The sequence below is a fragment of the Hylaeus anthracinus genome, unplaced genomic scaffold, assembly GCF_026225885.1.
Source record: "Hylaeus anthracinus isolate JK02 unplaced genomic scaffold, UHH_iyHylAnth1.0_haploid 5, whole genome shotgun sequence".
Classification (NCBI taxonomy): domain Eukaryota; kingdom Metazoa; phylum Arthropoda; class Insecta; order Hymenoptera; family Colletidae; genus Hylaeus; species Hylaeus anthracinus.
In genome coordinates, this window is record NW_026535322.1 from 741,913 (window position 1) to 760,500 (window position 18,588).

At 40.1% G+C, this 18,588-nt stretch overlaps 3 protein-coding genes across 7 annotated transcripts; 1 reads left to right on the forward strand and 2 right to left on the reverse strand.

Annotated features, from left to right (window-relative positions):
* Nucleotides 1–562: 562 nt before the first annotated feature.
* On the forward strand, nucleotides 563–1,186 carry LOC128895446 (dynein regulatory complex subunit 2-like). Its single transcript, XM_054158045.1, has 2 exons — nucleotides 563–937; nucleotides 1,019–1,186. Exons 1-2 carry the CDS (start codon nucleotides 563–565, stop codon nucleotides 1,184–1,186), a joined length of 543 nt encoding a protein of 180 aa, XP_054014020.1.
* On the reverse strand, nucleotides 1,141–5,740 carry LOC128895437 (dolichyl-diphosphooligosaccharide--protein glycosyltransferase subunit 2). Its single transcript, XM_054158026.1, has 11 exons — nucleotides 5,608–5,740; nucleotides 4,926–5,134; nucleotides 4,621–4,746; nucleotides 4,255–4,415; nucleotides 4,005–4,144; nucleotides 3,522–3,897; nucleotides 3,122–3,301; nucleotides 2,813–3,035; nucleotides 2,506–2,718; nucleotides 2,082–2,253; nucleotides 1,141–1,830 (listed from the first exon to the last, which is right to left on the reverse strand). The coding sequence occupies exons 1-11, from the start codon at nucleotides 5,615–5,617 to the stop codon at nucleotides 1,688–1,690; spliced, it is 1,953 nt and encodes a 650-aa protein (XP_054014001.1). The 5' UTR covers nucleotides 5,618–5,740; the 3' UTR covers nucleotides 1,141–1,687.
* Nucleotides 5,741–7,439: 1,699 nt separating this feature from the next.
* Nucleotides 7,440–18,576, reverse strand: LOC128895426 (uncharacterized). Of its 5 annotated transcripts, none has more exons than XM_054157986.1 (13): nucleotides 17,579–18,576; nucleotides 17,260–17,481; nucleotides 17,054–17,191; nucleotides 15,352–16,983; nucleotides 15,024–15,293; nucleotides 14,778–14,936; nucleotides 14,551–14,675; nucleotides 14,027–14,391; nucleotides 13,632–13,951; nucleotides 13,083–13,538; nucleotides 12,883–13,025; nucleotides 9,927–12,785; nucleotides 7,440–9,178 (listed from the first exon to the last, which is right to left on the reverse strand). In XM_054157986.1, exons 3-13 carry the CDS (start codon nucleotides 17,178–17,180, stop codon nucleotides 8,243–8,245), a joined length of 7,392 nt encoding a protein of 2,463 aa, XP_054013961.1. In that variant the 5' UTR covers nucleotides 17,181–17,191; nucleotides 17,260–17,481; nucleotides 17,579–18,576; the 3' UTR covers nucleotides 7,440–8,242. The 5 variants fall into 5 exon arrangements, with proteins under 5 accessions (XP_054013961.1, XP_054013964.1, XP_054013962.1 ...); XM_054157989.1 differs by having other exon boundaries at nucleotides 9,927–12,521; nucleotides 12,600–12,785; nucleotides 17,260–18,576; XM_054157987.1 differs by lacking the exon at nucleotides 17,260–17,481 and having other exon boundaries at nucleotides 17,821–18,576.
* Nucleotides 18,577–18,588: the final 12 nt, after the last annotated feature.

An 18,588-nucleotide genomic window follows, 5' to 3' on the forward strand; every position in this document is an offset into this window, starting at 1 on the left:
ACATTTGTCGAAAAGTCTCATAATTTCCAAAATATCGAGTACTGTCAAAATATAGATGAAACTCTATTGTGGAAAATCAATTTGCTCGTAAATCATCGAAACGAGAATGCGTTCACTGCCGCAAGAAGTACCACGATAAGTAATGTTCAGAACCCTGTACAATTATTTGTTCTCTGTTTCTCTTTTTTTTTGTTCTTTGACAATTATTTGCATCTCCTTGAATCTCCAGGTAAAGTCGACGCTTTCGTTGAAGACGGGAGAAACGAAAGGAGACTGGTTACGGCACTACTTCAAAAGCAACTCGAGGACCTTTGGGATAACTTGCGAAGTGTTTTCTTGGATTATCGTAAAAGTGCATACAGTGCTTTAATAGTAAAGGTTCTCTACTTGTAACTGATTAATATTTTTTGTCAAACAGGTACGGAGGAGCGACGAAAAGCTTACAACACTATTCGAAAAAAAGACGAGTTCGACCGGCAAGTGATAATTGAACAAAGTCTACGAATCACCAATCTTCTCGAGGAAATCGCAAGATATCGCGAAAAAATTAATTCTCATAAAAATGATACCGCGAATGAGATGCACAATATTATACAAGAATCGCATTTTTTTCGTCACGCATACCGAGAAGCAAATGAATATTTTATTTCCGGTAAACTTCCTTCTTGAGCTGAACGAAGCATACATTCTTAACGCAAACGATTCATCAGGTCGTAACAACGATAAACAAAAAACAATGACGATGACTAAAGAATATAACATTAGCGCAAAACACTTACATTCCTTATTGGCCAAAGCTGAACGTATACTCGTTTGTATGCAAACGTGTCGAAAGTACGAAACGCAAGATGAAAAAGTACTTCCACCTGTCGGCAGTCAATCTCCACTTTTAACGCAATCAACTGTGGTAGAAGACGATGATTTACCATTCAAACTAGTTAAAACTTTCAGTTTCTATAGTATAAGTTTTTTTTTCTTTACGTTTAGAACGGAACAACTCTGCAAAGATTCTTTTTAGGTTAAGCAAGACATCGGAAGATTAGACAGCTTCTGGCATCGTTTAGGATTTACTCGAGTAACCGTCGAAGAATTACGCATGGAGAGGAATCGATTAGTAATGCGAAGAAACGATCTACGAGATTCTATAAAATGCTGGTTTATGAACGAAACATATTTTAACGCCTAACCAAATGACTGAATCCTATGCAACCGCTTACTGTTACAGAAGAATAACATAAAATAAAATTTCTACAGGTGACTAATTTTACATCTTTATATACTCCTACGATACGTGTACTCTTGTAATTGTCGTAATTACATTGTGTAAGGAATACTTTGTTTTCAATAAATAAAATTAACAACAATCATAGCAATGAATTCATATAGCAAACCTGATTTGTTCGTACGCAACTATTATTGCTTTCATTTGTGCGTGATTCATTGGTTTATATTAAGTACGAAGCAAATATCATTCTTGAGTCGATGAAACAAACATCATTTATTACAAAAAGTTTTGACTAAATTAATGTGTAAATCAATGGACAAAATGTGAACAGCGAATACGGACAGCTGCTACTCTTCGATAATCTCTTACTGTGACACTTGTTCAATAACGCGAACTTGGACAATGTCAGTCTTTTTTGTTTCTCTTGTGTGTTCACTTTTGTCTGATAAGATATGCACTAAATTAACGCGACTTATGTTTATGAGCTATGTGTGATAACAATTTATTGCCAGCGAGGAACGTGACGACACCAAGGCTGAGTAGGTATCGAAGAGTGACGAACATGTTCAATTTTAGCCAAAATATTCCGAAAAGTACGAAGATACCTGAAAATAAAAAAGAAAAGGTTATGATATTGCGACTTTCACAAGCTTGAGTCTACGCATAAAACTATACTTTAAAAGGAAAAAAAACAGTGTTGCGAATATCGGGCTACAAATACAATATCATCATAATTGTATTTGCGAAAAATTCACTTTTTCTTTATGCCCTTAAATAAAAGCAAATTGTGCAGAAAAGTCACAATCTGTAAAATGATGGGCATGTTGTATAATAAATTGAAGTGAAATATACTTACTTCCTAATCCAGTGTGAAACGTGAAAGCGCTAACCGAAAGAGGGAAGTTTGATATGTTTGCTCCGAGTTTAGCCCACAAGATCAACAACAAAAGAACAGGTGCCAAGCATAAGCCAGTGAATAAGTTGGAAACGAATGCAGGAGGCCTCTTCTCTGGTTCACGGAACATGTGCTAAAATATACGAGTATTGTAAATCAGCAAATAATCTAATAAACGAAAATCGTCTGCGCTTAAAGAAATATAGGTTAAAGTGTACGAATGAAAATATATTCCAAGTTTTTAAATTGGATTATCAGAAGTATTCATTCGACATTTATCTCCCAATGTTAAGGAGGTGACAGAATTTCAAACGAATGCTATCACTAACGAGCATTGGTTACTATCCTACTAAAGGATACATGTAAGAACACTAAAATATTAAACCTTTATCTCCGGTTTGGTTGAATAAACGTCAAGTTTAGGCCTGTGAGAATTGCTTTTATCGATTCGTTCAGCTGAAGTCGGTTCAGGGAATTTTAAAGTGACTGTTGCCAGTTTCCACTGGAAAGGATTATTCAGAATAGCGTCACCGACGATTAGTTCCACGTTGTAATCTCCGCTTTGATGGTCGAAGTTCCCGGCTGCAGACCCGACTGGCTGAAACGTTTCAAAAAGAAGTTCACATCATCACGATTCGTTACACAAATTGCCCATGAACCAATTACGATAAATAATCAAAACACAGAATTACCATATCGAACTTGTAAACATGCGACGCATCTGGTTCGGCCACAAAGAGAATTTCGTGACCCTTTTTACCATCGTTCGAAGTAGACGCAGAAGAGAGTCGTACAAAAGCTTGATGGGTTCGCATATTCTTCTTAGTGGCGCCGTCTTTAAGTAAAAACCGCATGACCAATTTTTGCTGCGAGTCAGCTTCTATCTTATTAGTTAGTTTCTCTGGGTAGGTCACTCTGTAAATAGCATAAAACTTATGTCACAACGTTTACCACGTACTTTCACTTTTATGTATGTAGAAAGTGATTCTCGTTAAAATTACCGTGACAGCTTTGGCTGAGTAGTTTGATCAGCATCACCGGTACCGATCTCCAAATAATCAACCATTACTTGACAAAGGACTTTTACTGTAACTGTGTTCGTCACCGTTCCGGCCGTAATAGATATCTTGTAGAATCCACGTTCCGGCTTAGTTTCCATGAGATTTAACGTGTATAACGTTCTAAAACAAAAATTTCAGCGAATGTGAGTATTCGAAACATCATTTTTGCAAGAATAACAAAAAACTGTTCGTCAATTTTCTTGACCTTTCTTTGAATAAAAAAGGACGAAGGGTTAAATTGACGAAAATTATTGTACCCCAGTGTATAGCCGACTTCGATAAATATGAAACGGAATCGGTAAAGTTGTGGGGAGAATGGTAAACGGCAATTTAGACTCACTTGTCCGTCGGTGAAGCCTGCAAGCTCTGTTTACTCAAAACGACAGAATCATCTCCAACTCGTGTTGCCGAATTTGCGATTACTTTGGACACACTGGTCAGCGAATTGCCCAAAATATCGCAAACCTTCACCGTGACCAACGGCTGCTGAGCAGAAATACCGATTCCTTCGTTGGCTAATGTTATGCAAGCTGGTTTTTCAATATCGCTGTTTGCCATAGTCGTTAACGCCGAAAGTAGATTCGTAACCCCTTTTGGCGTCTGTACAGACCGTCGAGAAAGAAGATAATTAGCCATTTTAACGGTTTGTACAGTCGTTAATGGTGGCTTTGTCTTCAAAGTATTAGAGAGTTTTAAAATGCCGTTAACTAAGAAACCTAGAAAACAAGAGACACGGAAAAATACATTAATCGAAACATGAAAATGAACCACAGTGTACTTTATATAATCGGCCGTTCAATTAGATGCAAAGTTTATTACTCACTAGTCACAGATAAGCCACCTTCGAACTGCAAGTACTGTCCATCTACTTCGTCGGCCTGAACGATTGCATCTTCGATACGATCCCAAGCAACTACACCGCTAGCTCCCAAGTCTGAGGCGATGTGAAAAGTATAACCCAAGCTGCTCGTAGAACATTTAATCGAGACACATTAGAATTAATAACGACTATTATAAATCTTATCTCTAATTATAATATTTTATGCTTGAAATATTAATAAAACAGATCGTACTTCCAGAGATTGTCGTCCTTTCGTAGCATACTCTGCATCGCTTTAACTACTTTATCAATTTTCTCGCGTGGCAGTTTTTGAGATAACGCTGTTAAACCATTGACTGCATAATACAATTCCAACATACTGGAACCATCCTTATCTACCACGCTCAGGAGCACCTATTCAAATAAAAGTGTTTACATTAACATTTTTTGATGTAATAGACTTATTAAGTCTATATTAAAGTTTTCATTCAGTAAGTATAGCTTTCTTCATTGTAAAAATGCAGTAGAACGAAAGTTTTATAACATCATTATTATTAAATATGTATCATGCATAGTGCCAGTTAAACAAAAAATCAGTTTTAAAAATTCAAATTTATACCTTTGCGATATTTGGATTATTTGGACAGCTTCCAATGGCTTTCCATGTAGATGCAATGAAAAATGCTTTCTCAGTATTAAGATTTGTTTCATCTTTTGCAACCTTCATCAAGCTATCGCAAATATCCTGAAAACAAAAATTCTATTAAAGCAAAGCCAAGCGATCCTTGAAATGTTTAGAGAAACTATCATTTTTATCAGAAAGACTAATCAAAGAATCATTATGTTTCACAGAATTTGCATTATTCATCATGTATTGACCATTTTTTGGTACAGAAACCACTATGTATAGATACACAAACATACCTTCTGGTTTGGTAATGTTTCACCAAGAAGCTTATATCCATAAACAGCATAATATACAAGAGATACATCGTTTGATTTCAAACCTGGTTCAAGGATTTTTTTAAAATGAGCTTTATCAGCCACTGTTAAGTACGAATTTGTCGACTGCTGAGCTTCGTTGGCTGACAAACATATTGTTATTTGCGTGATTGCAATTAACAATAGTAAGGCTGAAATACAATACAATTCTGAAGTTGACAGAACACTTTATTGTGTTATACTTGCCACAATTAGAATGAAAAAGTAATCATATTATAATTACACATTTCGGTTAAATTGAAGCAACGAAACGGAATTAGTTGCATTGGTGAAAATAAATATTCGAAGAGATAATACATAAATGGGTTAATTTTTAAGACTGTTAGAATCGGGCGTAAAGCTTGTTACAATTAGAAAATATACAGATTACATATAATTAGCGTATGCGCTATAGCATTAAGATTATACAAAGAAAATAGAGTAAATAAGTTGAATGAAATTCTATAAGACTTGATGGAACATTAGAGTAGATAATACAGAATAGCCGAGTTGTGAATAACGCGTGTACATCGTTTGACGATAACAGAAGTATATACGGATATCCGTAGGTGTACACATATAGACAAAGAAATTTAAAAGCAGCATGCAATTAAATGGTACTCACAAATATTCATGGTAGCAAGAATACCGGGCACGCCGGTTGCCACGTTGATGCTCCGTACAAAATGGCTCTGCACCCATTGCGCGTGTACAGAAAAATGGACGATCCTTCATTCCGGAAGTAGTTGGCAACGTGGTTTGTGAGTGACGCATGCGCACATAGTATGTGACGATCTTGAATCGTGCGCTACTGTGGAAATTGATCGCATTACATCTCAACACAGCAGCCAATAAGATCTTCGTAATTACCCAAGATCATATCAGATTTGTGCAAACTAAAATTCTAAATTCCAATGAGAAATTAATAAAAGTAGAGAAAATCAATTTTCTTTGTTGTTAAGTTGGGCGGACAATAGTAAGTCTTCGTTAAAAAAGTTACATATATGTATACGTACAGTAGAACCTGGTAGAACTTAGTAGAACCTAGAGTGGGCGCAATCAGTCACAATCAGTTGCAATCAGTGTGATTGGTGTAATGTGGCCTGATGGCGTAAAAGCTTTTTCTTTTATGGATCTTACGAGCTTGCGAATGAAAGAAAGAACGAGTAGTATCAAAGTGGAGAAACTTTAACGCTGCGATATAATACGCGATACATGAGCTCCATACAAGTATACAATTTATTGACGTAAAATGAGGTCGGTTCGCTGTGTCTGGCTATCGAGAAGTGTCTTCTATTGACACTTAACCAAACTTGACGCGTTACAAAATTTTAACTCGTTACACAATTTTATGATATTATCCAGAATGCTAATCCTCTTTCGAATACAGAAAAAATAACGCTTCGAATGCTTGCAGACATGTGTCCTGCAAATATCGTTTAAATGGTAGGTATCAAAGTAATGAAACAAATCAACGAAAAGTACTGATCGTACATAATCTTTGTTGTAATTGAAATTAATAATATTCATAATAACGATGGTGATGACGTTGAGTTATAATGACAACAACGCTCACGACGACGAAGATAATAACGGTAGCTAACTAGCAACAATGACAAAGATAATAGTAATAATGGAAATAACGCTAAGAACATTGATAATGATATCCTTATACAGTGAATTGCTATTGTGTCCACACTAGTCGGAAACGTGTATAAAAATTAAATTGAATCGTATAAAATGGATTCTAAGAGTACACGACTACAGTTACAATTAGAGTGCTTCATTCGTGCAATAATTAAGTTTGGACTATAAATAATGGAAATTCCGTGAGGCTGTTTTTCGATCGAAATGTTTATCACCTTCTAATGTACGCTGTTTGTGAATCGACAAATAAACACGTTTTAATCGCGCAGTTTCGTGACACATGTAAAACATGAACTATAGTTGCATATGAACGTAGCAACGGAGATGGTCAAAATTCTTATCTAGATAAAGATTTCGAGTAACGAAAAAGATAGCCTTTTTGGTCCGTTCTTTGTTCGATAATACGTGTCTATAATCTGGAATACAAAATGAACACGTTGAACAAATAATGACTGTTCGATCGAATCAATGTAATAAATAGAACGCTACACGGTATTTCTATTTGTCATTAATCTTACAAAACTTTGTCCATCTCTGCGTCGCTGTAATACCGAGTTATGATCCTTTATCGAGGTTCCTCTAATCAGGCGTGCACGTAGAGTTGACTTTTTCATCGATAGTTTTGACAGAAAGGATATTTAACTGGAGTAGGCCGGATTTGTAAAAAAAGGGATAGCGGATAAAAGCCCTAGCCGTAGTAATCGTAGTACATAGATCCGTTGCGACTACGTGCACCGATCACATTTCACATCGAGATAATTAAGACGTACGTGCTAAATCGAAAACAAATTTAGAAAAAAACAACAAAAATTGAGTTCCAGTACTTAGTTGGATTTTCTGGTTAAAATGGAGAAATAAACATTGTTTGTATTGTCGTAATAGCTTAAGCGAATTAACGGTTCGTGTCGAAGAATTTACGATTATAGCATTGCACGAACATTTAATCTCCGAAACTTAAAGAACGAAACAAAGGTTGGAGAAATTGTGTTTACCACTTTCGCAGGTTGTTAACTGTAGTATGAATCGCATATTCCTGAAATTAATGTACGAAAATCCTAGTTAATCGAGAAATAAAATCATCGTTTGATCGACACTGGTCATTCGCAGATCCTTATATCTAACTTATATACACTGGTAGCATGCACACGTAACGCCCACACGCACTGTATTATATAATTTGTTAACTTTCCAAGTGAATTTAAACAATATATTACAGAATTTTCGATAAGGCTATGTACACGTAGCGTAGAGCACGACGAGCATTTAAGAGCGTTCATTTCCGTCGCTTTGGTATGTACAAGTGATCTATGTGTGACGTTTTCGGGATATCAACGTGAAACGGGTTGATTCTTGCGCACCAACAATCCTAACAGTAGACGCAAAATACCAAGCTATCTCGTTTGGTACGAAAAGAAAAGAACTATTCCTTTCGAATCGATTAATCACCAAATTCTGATTGAAAAAATATTAGGCTACCGACGTTTGGCCAGGTTGTGTCGCGATGGTCTAAGATACAAGTGTCGACAACTGGCTGTACAAGCCATCCATAAAAACCACGTGTAATAGTTTCAATCGTCCGAGGAAGATGACTCTCCCTTCACCTCAAGCAAAAGCTAGTCGACCGAATCCGAGGGACCTTGACCCCAGCGGGACTTAACTCTTGTTGTTTTGTTCGAAGCGGAAGCGGCAATAGAATCGTCACTAGCCTTCCGTTTCATGCTCAATACGATCCCACTCTTTGGAACGAACTTTGAACGCGACATCGTTTTCGATGCGTTGCTGTCCACGCTGGGCGGCGTGGATGGGAATGGAGGGAAGTCCTCGTCCTCGAGACCGGGGGGTTTCGGCTGCTCTGGAGCTAGGTTTCGCTTGAAGGTGTCCGGGAAAGAGCTCTTGTACGAGGTTCCCTCGTAGGAAGAGTCTGTCGCCGAAGCTATACCTGAGAGATTCGTGGATATTGGTTTTATCGCTGAGGAGGAAGTTGCTACTATCGTTGGAAGAACTGGAGTCGCGGCTAATGCTGTTTGAGTCGGCTTTTCAACCGCTGAGATTCCTGACGATGCTACTGCAGCCGACGCAGCTGCGACGGCGGCCAATTCTTCCTCCGCTTTTCTGATCAAGTCCATGTCGCTCAGAGAGCTCAGAGTACTCTTGCTTTCTTTCTCCTTCGGCAGAGACTCCCGTTGATTGTTTGCATCCAGCGAAGCTTTCTCGAGATTGGTCTTGCTCGTGCCGCCAACTGAAAGTTTTACCGGAGACGGTGAAGAATATTTTTCAGGATTTTGGTAAATCGAAGAGTTAACGGTGGTTAAGAACGTGGCACTGGGCTTGGATGGTAAATACGGGTCCACTTTAGAGCTCTCCTGTCGCTTGACGTTCGCCAGAATTTCTTGCAGATTCGCTGGTATCGTGATATTCGATACTTTGTCGAGAATTGGCTGTGTTAATTTTGAAATACCCGGGGGTGGCGGCGGTGTGAACGATCTTGTGTCCGGGGGACTGTAGGCTTCCTCGCTCTCATCGCCAGCCGGGGGGTCCAGCCCTAAGCCCTGTAATAAACGGAAACAAAATGAGAAATAATTACGGGTTTTGTTATAACTGTTACACTTAAAGCATGCTTTGTTACCGTTCCCCTTCTCTTTTCCTTCGAGTATAATTATACATGTATATATACGTACATACTCGCACACATATACATGTATAAGCGAATGTGTATACACACCCGTTACATGTTCTTCGAAAAAAGGAGTATAACCATGTATTCGTAGCGAGTTGAAATTTTGTCTAAACTCTAACAGAAAAATAATTGTTCTCCAAAGCATCCCTTCTCTCTCAATTTCTCGCCCAGCCACCGCCCTAGTTCTATACTCGATCAGCGAGTCGATCGGGCGATTCGATTTATTCGAAGAAAAAGAGAATCCTCGGGAACGAAAAGGAATGGAGCCACTGACAGATTTCTACTTCGCATTAAATTCGACTCTCTCGATATTTTATATTACTTATGTTCCTTCTCGTGAAAATTCTATTAGGGTACGTAATATTCCTCTTCATACTTACGATGCGGAGCGAGTTGCTCGGTCTTGTTGAATCGAAGAGAGAATATTCCCATGCAGACATACGTACCCCGTTAAAGATCAAAGTGGTCAGAATTTGTACGCAACAAGTAAGAATCTGAGCAGCTCAAGGATAGGAACAGGATACCATGGGTAAATCGAAATCAATTTTATTTACAATAGGACAATAGGAGAAACAATAACAATCGATTTTGTAAAAAATAAATCTTGTGAAAATTCTCACCGGCAAGGTAGGCGTTGATTCACCGAGAAACGACGAACTAATGCTTTGTATTTGTTGCTTCTGTTCTTCGATTTGCCTGTTTAGTTCTTCCATTTTCCGTTGGAGATCGTTGGAGCTTTTACTGGAAGAAATAATACCGTTATCTATCGCGGTGCCGTCGATAGCCATCGACATAGATATAGATGACATCGACGGTATCGCTGTGGCTGTCGAACAAGTCGAGGAAGAGGTTCGCAGGTCAAGATCGATCTGTTCCTCGTCCATCTGGCCGGGGCTGTAGGGCTCGTCACCGTCGTCATCGAGAGGTGCTTTGCCAGGCGAGGAAGTGAGGTCGATCTTTGAAGACAATTCAGGAACGATTTTGCATATAGCAGCTGTATCGAGTAGACTGCCTCTCGACATTCCTATATGCGCTCTGTTTAAAGTGTCGAGGGTTGTTTGCGTGACTGGAAGTTGCTTCTCTTTCACGGAATCAGACGTAGCTTTGAGATACGCGCTGGTGGTTATTGTTGGGGCAGGGGAAGAAGAAGACGAAGACGAAGACGAAGACGACGACGACGAAGAAGCCACGGCTGTTGGCGGCGCTGCAGATGTAATCGTAGCCGTTATCATAGTTGTTACATTGGAACTACTGGCCTTATCCTTCGAAGCGGCGACTAATGGCGGGGTGTAGCTTCTATCGGTGTCTTTCTTAGCCAGTTTCATCGGTATAGACGACGAGGTCACACCAGAGAACCGTTTTCTTTTGTTACGGACGATTATTCCCAAAAGTAGATGCGGTCTGTGCTCTTCGAAACCAGGACCGATCAAAGGTAGCAGAACCGGAGGTATTGTGCTTTGACTTGAGAAAGGCATTATGTAAAAGTCCTTGATATTTTTGGAAACGTTTCCAACGACACCGAGACGACTTCTGCTGTTCAAATAACTGTATAGAGTTATGTACGGAATCTTCTCTTCGTCGTTAGCGGCTGTAAGACGAATCACTAGAATCTCCTTTGACCCAGTTTTCTTCATTTTTGAGATGTAGTCCCACACGGTCTCGTGACTTATCCTGCCGACAACGTCGACCGTATCGGGCAAATCGTCCATCAAATCCCTTGCGTGACCGCTGACTTCTTGCGCGGTAATAAAGAATTTTGCAACATCCACCATATTAACGAAGCCTCTCCAAACTGTTTGCCAACTTCCTTTCGGGATGTCTTTTTCAACTGTGACCGGTTCTTGTTCCCTTTCTCTCTCGATATCCTCGTTAATATCTGGCGTTTTAATCGTCACCGTTGAAGTGGGTTCCCTATCTGACACATCGGAATCATTTCCATCGATGGTGTTCGTGGTGGCTTCGTCCTCGATGTGACGCCATAGTCGATCCTCGATCGTTTTCTCTGACGATGCTCCCGCTGAGCCTATCGGATCTTCTTTCTTATCCAAATCATCGTCTCTTTTGTCGATGTCAAACAGATTACTGCGATTCCTTGAATTATTCTCGCTAAACCTGTGTCGTTCTCGGTCCTTGTCTTTTTGCTTGCTCTTCTCTTTGTTGCCCCTCTCTCGTACTTTCGATTTTTCCCGTTCCCCGGTTCTCAATCGGTCTCGGTCCTTTTCCCGATCCTTCCCCTTCTCGCGATCCCTTTCCCTTTCCCGCTTACCTTCCTTGTCCCGAGATTTTTGTTCTCTGTTCTTTTCTCTTGTCTTACTACGTTCCCTGTCGTCCCTACCGTGTTTGTGTTTAGTTCTGCTGGTGCTCCTCTCGCGTCTACCACTCCCTCTCGAACGACCTACCTCTTTCTCCCTTTCCTTATCCTTGCCGCCTTTCTCTTTTTCTCGACCCCTGTCCTTTTCCTTATCTTTCCTCCTCTTTTCGTCGATGCTCTTCAACTTCTTCGCGTCTTCGGTTCCTCTGAAGCTTCTATCTTCGTCGTTCATTCTCTCCATCTCCTTTTCCACATCGTCGACGGTCGAGGATATGCTGTCGGCGCTGTTCAAAGCGGTCACGATATCTTGCACGGGCGTTTTGGGATCAACGTGATCAATGGCGCCATCGTTCTCAATAATCTGCTCGCCTTTGTGAGTTTTGACAACGATCGATTTGGCCTGCGCCATCAAATCCAACTCGTTCTTCTTAATCATTTCCAACTGGTGCTTAGTTTCTTTCTCTCGCCATTCAGCCAATTCCTGACTCGCCATTTCATCGGGACTTAGTCTTACTACAGCGTCGGGTGTCAACGATCTGTCGGCAATTTTTCGAAATAAGGTTAAATTTTTGGTGTCCTTTATGTTGAATACGAGACTTCTATACTTGGCTTTATACTTGGCACCAGTATCTTTGAAATATTTGTACAATTCCAACTCGATATTGAAAGCTAACTCAACGATTTCCTCGTCGGTCAGTTTCAAATCTTCGGTTTCCTTTATGCGAGTTGATAACAACTCCGTCAAAGTTTTTCGTATATTCACCCTGATCGGTTCGGTTTCAGGTTTTCTTGTTGGACTTGGTTTTATTTGTTGTTTCACCTGTACAGTCGTTTGTTTGACCTCTTGCTTCTTCGCATTCGGCATTTGTTTTGGCGATGCTGAAGGCTGTTGTTTCAATTGTGTCTGATTGGTCAATTTTGGTGTTGTTATCTTCATTATCAATGGACTTTTATCCGTCTGAGAGACTAACGTTTGTTTCACCTGTATCGTTTTCGTGTGTTGTGGTTGAACTTGTTGTAGTTGCGGAGATTGTTGTTGTCCACTGGAGATTATCGTATATTTCTTGTTTCCTGCGGTTAAAATCATTTGCTTGGAACCTGGAACTTTGGTGTATGTCATCTTCGGAACATTTTGTCCTTTCCCGGTTGGCAGTATCGTAGCTTTCCCCTTAAAACACATTGTTTCGATGATTTGAATATTTCATTGTTGTCCGTATAGAATACTAAAACTCCAAACAGTTAAAGCGGAAACTTTATATACTTACTGGTTTGCCTGGCACTTGTGTGTGAATAGACGTAATCGTTTTTCCTACTTGCACCGAGCCAAGGTTATTTGCACCAACTACCTCAAATGTAGGATTTTCTTTTAACCACATACGTAAATTTGATCTTGTCGGAGCATCGGCACCTGAAAATTTTACCTTTCATTCGAGGACGTAATTCGTTAAGAAAACCATTGACTCACCAGATAACACTTTTCCCGTTTTTCTCTCAAAGACTATGATTCTAGCTTCGGACTTTAGCTTGGAGGCAGCGTCAAATGGTGATACTTTTGTTGCTTTCGGACTTTGCATTGGTACCGGTACTGGTTTGTCTTTGGTTAGGGTTTCTTGGGCGTGTGCGAGTATGCAAGCATCGGAACAGTATATGCTGGAATTCCTCGCTTCTTTTTTACAAACGACGCATTGCATACCGCTGGAATATTGAACGCCGCCATAATCGGAAGAGATCAAAGACGATGTTTCTTTAGCAACTGTTTGATTAGGGGAGCTAAGATTTTTCATAAGGATGGAATTCTCAGATAAAGCGTCAGAATGAATTCGTTGCTTTCCAGATACGGTCTTAGCTTTTAATTCCTCATCCTTCTTCTTCGAGCAATTCGGACAAACCCATTCTATTCCCTTTTCTTCCATTTGTTGACCTAAGAAAAATAATAAAAAATTCACATATCATGCGATGTTATCGCATCACCGATAAACATTGTAGAGATGGGTGTAATATTTTTCAAACTCACCCATAGCTTTGCTAACATGTACGCATTTTCCGTGGAACCAATCTTCGCAAACATCGCAACAAATCATAAAACGATTGTTATGTGGCCGCTTACATATACACCAAAGCCTGTCGGGATCATCTTCTGAATCCGAATTATCCTCCTCCTCGTCGTCTTCCTCATCCTCATCTTCCTCCACTTCATCGTGCTTTTCGGTCTCTTCTTCCTCGTTCCTCATTTCTAACATCATTTCCTCGCTGTCATGTTCTTCGCCATGAATGACGGTCAAACGAGTATCACCCTTGACGGAATGCGGCGATCTTTGATGTACCGCTTGCATGCTATAATATGGATGAACATTATTAAGTATAATTATCGAATTATGAATGGTCTCGTGCTGTACACAATGTACACACCTGAACTTGTCCATTCGTTTCACTGTATTGAAGGTTTTTTGTGCAGGTTCAACCTTTGCTTGTAACCGCTTACTTCTAGTAGCCGGTGCCTCGATAGGAGGTAGCGTAATTATTCGTCCACCACGAATAATCTGAATGGGTTCCTTCTCCTCCTTCGAACACTTCTTTACCGGTTCCCTAGTAGTTATTGCGGGTGAAGTTCCCATAACCGTTGTCGTGCTCGTCATGGTTGTCGTCACGATTATTGGCGTAACGGTATCCATTGGTTTAGCGGGTTCTGACTCGGATGTGAGCAAAGACGGAACAGCATTACTCGAAGACAACGATTCCGATGCCACAGTACCTCCTTGTTCGACAAGTGCAGTCTACGGTATTCAAGAAAAAGAAAAGAAAAATGTATAGCTAAAGAAAATATAATTGTGTCTGGTAAATACTATTTCAAGTAAACGATTTTGAGGCTTTCGAATAAAACATTCGTGAATTGTACTTTTTAATGAAAAAATAAAAATAAAAATTTGTAATACATGTTCGGTCAAATCAACTCCGAGCTCTTCTTGTAACAACAGTGCTTCTGCCAGCAGTTCCTCTTCGTGTTTACTAGCTTCCATTTCTAATGTAGCTAGTAACTGTTCCTCGCCTTCTATACCGCCTTAAAAATGAATGTCGAATTAATTTACATACATCGCGATTAACATTCGACAAAAATAAGTAAAGAAGAAAGAAAATATGAAAACTTCATTTCGAATTTTACCTGATTCTAAAGTAGACTGTAACTCCTCTGGTACATTAGCTTTTACGACCGGTTTACATTCCTCTTCGTTGACTAAGGAATCATCATTTTCCCTCTTTTCCGTGATTATGTGAGACTCTGAATGCGAAACTCGCTCGGAAGACGTGGGCACAGTAATACCTTTTGTCATAATATTTGACCACAAATAAGAATTTGAAATAACTCCGGAGTATGTACGTAACACAAGTATAAAAATGCTAAACAAACCTGAACGACTCGATAACGTTGAAGGTATTGACGACGACAACGATTGTGCCACTGCTGTAGAAGTACCCGGGGATACGATGCCTGTAGATGGTGACGCGCCAATCGGAGATGTCACTATATTCTCTTGAATTTTCGAATCACCGTTCGAACCGACACGGCGAATGATGTCTGGAGTCGAGAAAAGCGCAGGTCCTAGACTATCCACTATGCATGCTGGTGCTTTACGAGTTTCTTTCTTTGGATGATGTTTTTTCGTACCTGTAAAGAAATCTTTAATCGGAAATATCTAACTGCACGAATACTACAAACTACGTTCGTATCAACTAACCATCCAAAACTTTGCCTTCCGTTGCTCTTCCAGGATCAACTTCAGTTTTTGCAACAACCTCCAATCCGTCGGACTTCCTTTTTTCTTTTTTCACATCGCAAGGTTTCATTTTCGAAGCTGCAGCAGGTGAAGCCACTTTTACTAATTGTTGTTGCTGTTGTATCTGTGATGTTTGATTTTGAATAACGACAGATTGTTGCGTTGGAGAAACTTGGGGCACCGGACTCTTGATTTGACTAACCGGAGCGTTTGAAGTTATAGCTTTGGCAGTTATCGGTACTTGAACCAACTTGCCGTCTTTAGTCGCGAAGAACTTGGTTCCAGCTTGACTCAAGAATTTTCCTTTAGGAAGCATCACTTGCTTCTTCAAGCCCATGCTTTTAATGTCGTTCGGTTTCATAAGCACTTGCTTTTGCACAAACGTAACCTTTTGGTTGTTCTTTCCTTGTCCAGGTTTCGTGAGGATCATATCGCCTTTGATCATATTAGCATTGATCAAATTCGCTTTGACTTGATTCGTTGTTTGGAGCGGTTTCTCAAACGCAACCGGCATGTCCTCGTTTATGACTGGAGATGGTTCGACGCGTTGCGGATCTTCTTTTCTTCTCCCAACGCTAGTTCTTCCATACTGTCTTTTACCTCTAACAAGACTAAATCCTCCCGATTTTTCATCTTTCTCCGGACTTTTCATAGCGTTGACGGCTGCAGCCATTTCCATGTCTAATCGTCGGACTTGCTCCATATCCATTTGTTTGTTGGCACCCCTCCTACGAGTAGCTGCCATACTACCTCCTCTGGTAGTGAGACCTTTTCTACCACCTCTAGCTCTAATGCCACCTCTTCTAGGGCCTCGTGGTCCAAAGTCGGAATCATTGTCGGATGGTGGTTCCGATTCAGACGATTCAGTGGACGAAGACGACGGTTCCTCTTCATCCTCGTCGTTGGACCTTCCTTGATGTTTTCCAATTCCTTGGTGTAATGCTCCAGTTAAATTTCTCGAGGCTGGGTGTCCGATAGATTTAGGTGTATTCATTATATTGACGGATGATCTTGAGTTATTGGGTACCGTTACGGAACCCGGGGTGACATTCTTTCGCGGGCGACCCACTGGTTTATTCGTTTTTGGAGTAACTTTTGACTTTGTTGAAACTATACTCTCAGCTTCGGCAACAGCTGACGTGGTATTGGATGCATCAACAGGTGAAAGTTGACGCGCGTATTGCACATTGTCAACAGAAGTGGGTGAATCAGTAGTGGGCAGGGGATCCTTTGGTTTTGGATCGGAAGGCGACGTCCTGCTTGTATAGCAATGATCCAGTTCGACGCTGTACCTTATACAGTTCTGTTGTTCCTCCACTGTTAACATATCAAGCATAGCTGTAACATTTTCTCCAAGAATTTGCTTTGCTTCTTCACTTTGCAAAGCTGTCTCCAATCTTTCCAGTTGCTCTGGATCCATTTCCATGAAAGGATCGACAAAGGTACCAGCATCTGGAGCTGTGCTCCCAGGATTTATAGCAGCTGGTGTAAAAGATGGAGGAGGGTCTACGGTCAATGTGATATCACCATTTTCAGCATCTGTCTCGGCTTGGCCTACTCTAACTACGCTGACATTTGCATTGGATTGATTCACTGAAAATAAAGATGATCAGATACTACATAAGATATCGACAAGGTAAATCGAATAACAATCAAAACTTACTGATCAAACTTTGTAAGGTTTCTTGGTCAACGGATATGGTGCCATCGTCGTTGACTACAATAATCAATGTGTCGTCCTTCTTGTCCGATCCGCTTTCCTGCGGTTCGATAACATACGAACTAGACATTGTTTCTTAACCTAGAGGAAAAGTTGCAGTGTTCGCCTTTAATGGATCCGTCTCGTTAAAAGTAACAATTGTAGCATACCCGTGTCCCGAGTCGAACGTATCCGGAAGAAAGAAAGGTTATGAGCGCCCTTGAAAGGGAAGACCAACGTTCGAATGGGCATCGAGTGTACCAGAACGGTTAGGCAAAGTTTCCGATTAATTAGGCACGCTCCTGGCTACATGGAAATTAAATCTCGCTCCTACGTAGTACAAGCCGGGTCGGGTATCGACGAAAGTCGAACATTACGAATCTTTAACATCCCTCCAAAAAGATTCAGGAAAAATTAGAAAAGTGAGGAACGACAAATTGCAAAAACGTGTTGCACGGTGCGTGTCGTTCGCATTTGTCACGTTATTACCTATGATATGGAGGTACGATCACGAAAACTTCAAAGGCCACATACGTCACGCAGTTTATTAAAATTGTGTGATTAAACCGATGCTAATCGATAGTAAGAAAGTTAAAAACACAACACCTCTCGTGCCACACTTCGCGAGAAACATAACGTTCACGGTCAAGTAAACAGTACCGCCAAGAAGACGATCGTCGCCATTTTGTTTGAGTCAACCAAGTAACGTTTCCCCGAAAGTTTTCGCTCACCCGTCGTTGTTTTCGCCGTTACAGAGTTATTCGTGCAGAGGATTATTCATGTAAAACTTCTTCCGCGGAATCTTCATGAAAAAAACGTATCTCGCGGAAAAGTTGAGCTTTCTTCAACGATACATCGTGTTACGAATGCACTTGTGCCTTTGTGCACACACTGAGACGCTGCGCGCTTCTTGTTGCGCAACAGCAAGAAGAGTAAGGCGGTAGCGCTGCAACGCGTTAAACGCATTCGTGGGTCGAGTCACAACCGGCAATCAGCACTTTCCACAAATCACTCGTAATCGTTTTTGGTTTTTCGTATATTAACCGTTGAAATCGACATGTCGTTCATTTATCTACACTGTTCGGGACGTGAGGCTAATTATTTTGAGTGACCCTATCCTTTTTCCAAATTTTTCACGACAGGCAAGTGGTATTATTATAAAAACATATTTATTCTTTTATTATCCATTTCCAGTAAGCTAGTATCTATCGTTAATACAACGTCCATGGAATATTAGATATTTGAGCACTGAAAGTTAGAGAATCGAACAAGGATATATATAACCAAAAATATATCATTCATCGATCCATTCTTGAGCTTCAATTCTGAAAGTTACATGAAAACAGTACTAAACATGGAAAAAATAATATATACGTTTCATGGATCGCGTACAGATTATAATAAAATTTATAATCATAACAGATATGATAATGTATGCTACAAACAGAACATGCACATAGCAAAGATAGAAACAAAATTTATATGTACATATACAGGGT

Bases quoted from the DNA above. Each gene is read 5' to 3' on its own strand.
- LOC128895426 (XM_054157987.1), bottom strand. From the start codon at position 17,180: ATGTCTAGTTCGTATGTTATCGAACCGCAGGAAAGCGGATCGGACAAG. The intron at 13,952-14,026 runs GTGTGTACATTG...TCCATATTATAG, and splicing joins AAACGAATGGACAAGTTCAG to CATGCAAGCGGTACATCAAA. The intron at 9,179-9,926 runs GTGAGAATTTTC...CGTTTATTACAG, and splicing joins AATCAACGCCTACCTTGCCG to GGCTTAGGGCTGGACCCCCC.
- LOC128895437 (XM_054158026.1), bottom strand. The intron at 2,719-2,812 runs GTAATTCTGTGT...GAAACGTTTCAG, and splicing joins ATGTTTACAAGTTCGATATG to CCAGTCGGGTCTGCAGCCGG. The intron at 1,831-2,081 runs GTAAGTATATTT...TTTTATTTTCAG, and splicing joins GTTTCACACTGGATTAGGAA to GTATCTTCGTACTTTTCGGA.
- LOC128895446 (XM_054158045.1), top strand. From the start codon at position 563: ATGATACCGCGAATGAGATGCACAATATTATACAAGAATCGCATTTTT. The intron at 938-1,018 runs GTTAAAACTTTC...GATTCTTTTTAG, and splicing joins ATGATTTACCATTCAAACTA to GTTAAGCAAGACATCGGAAG.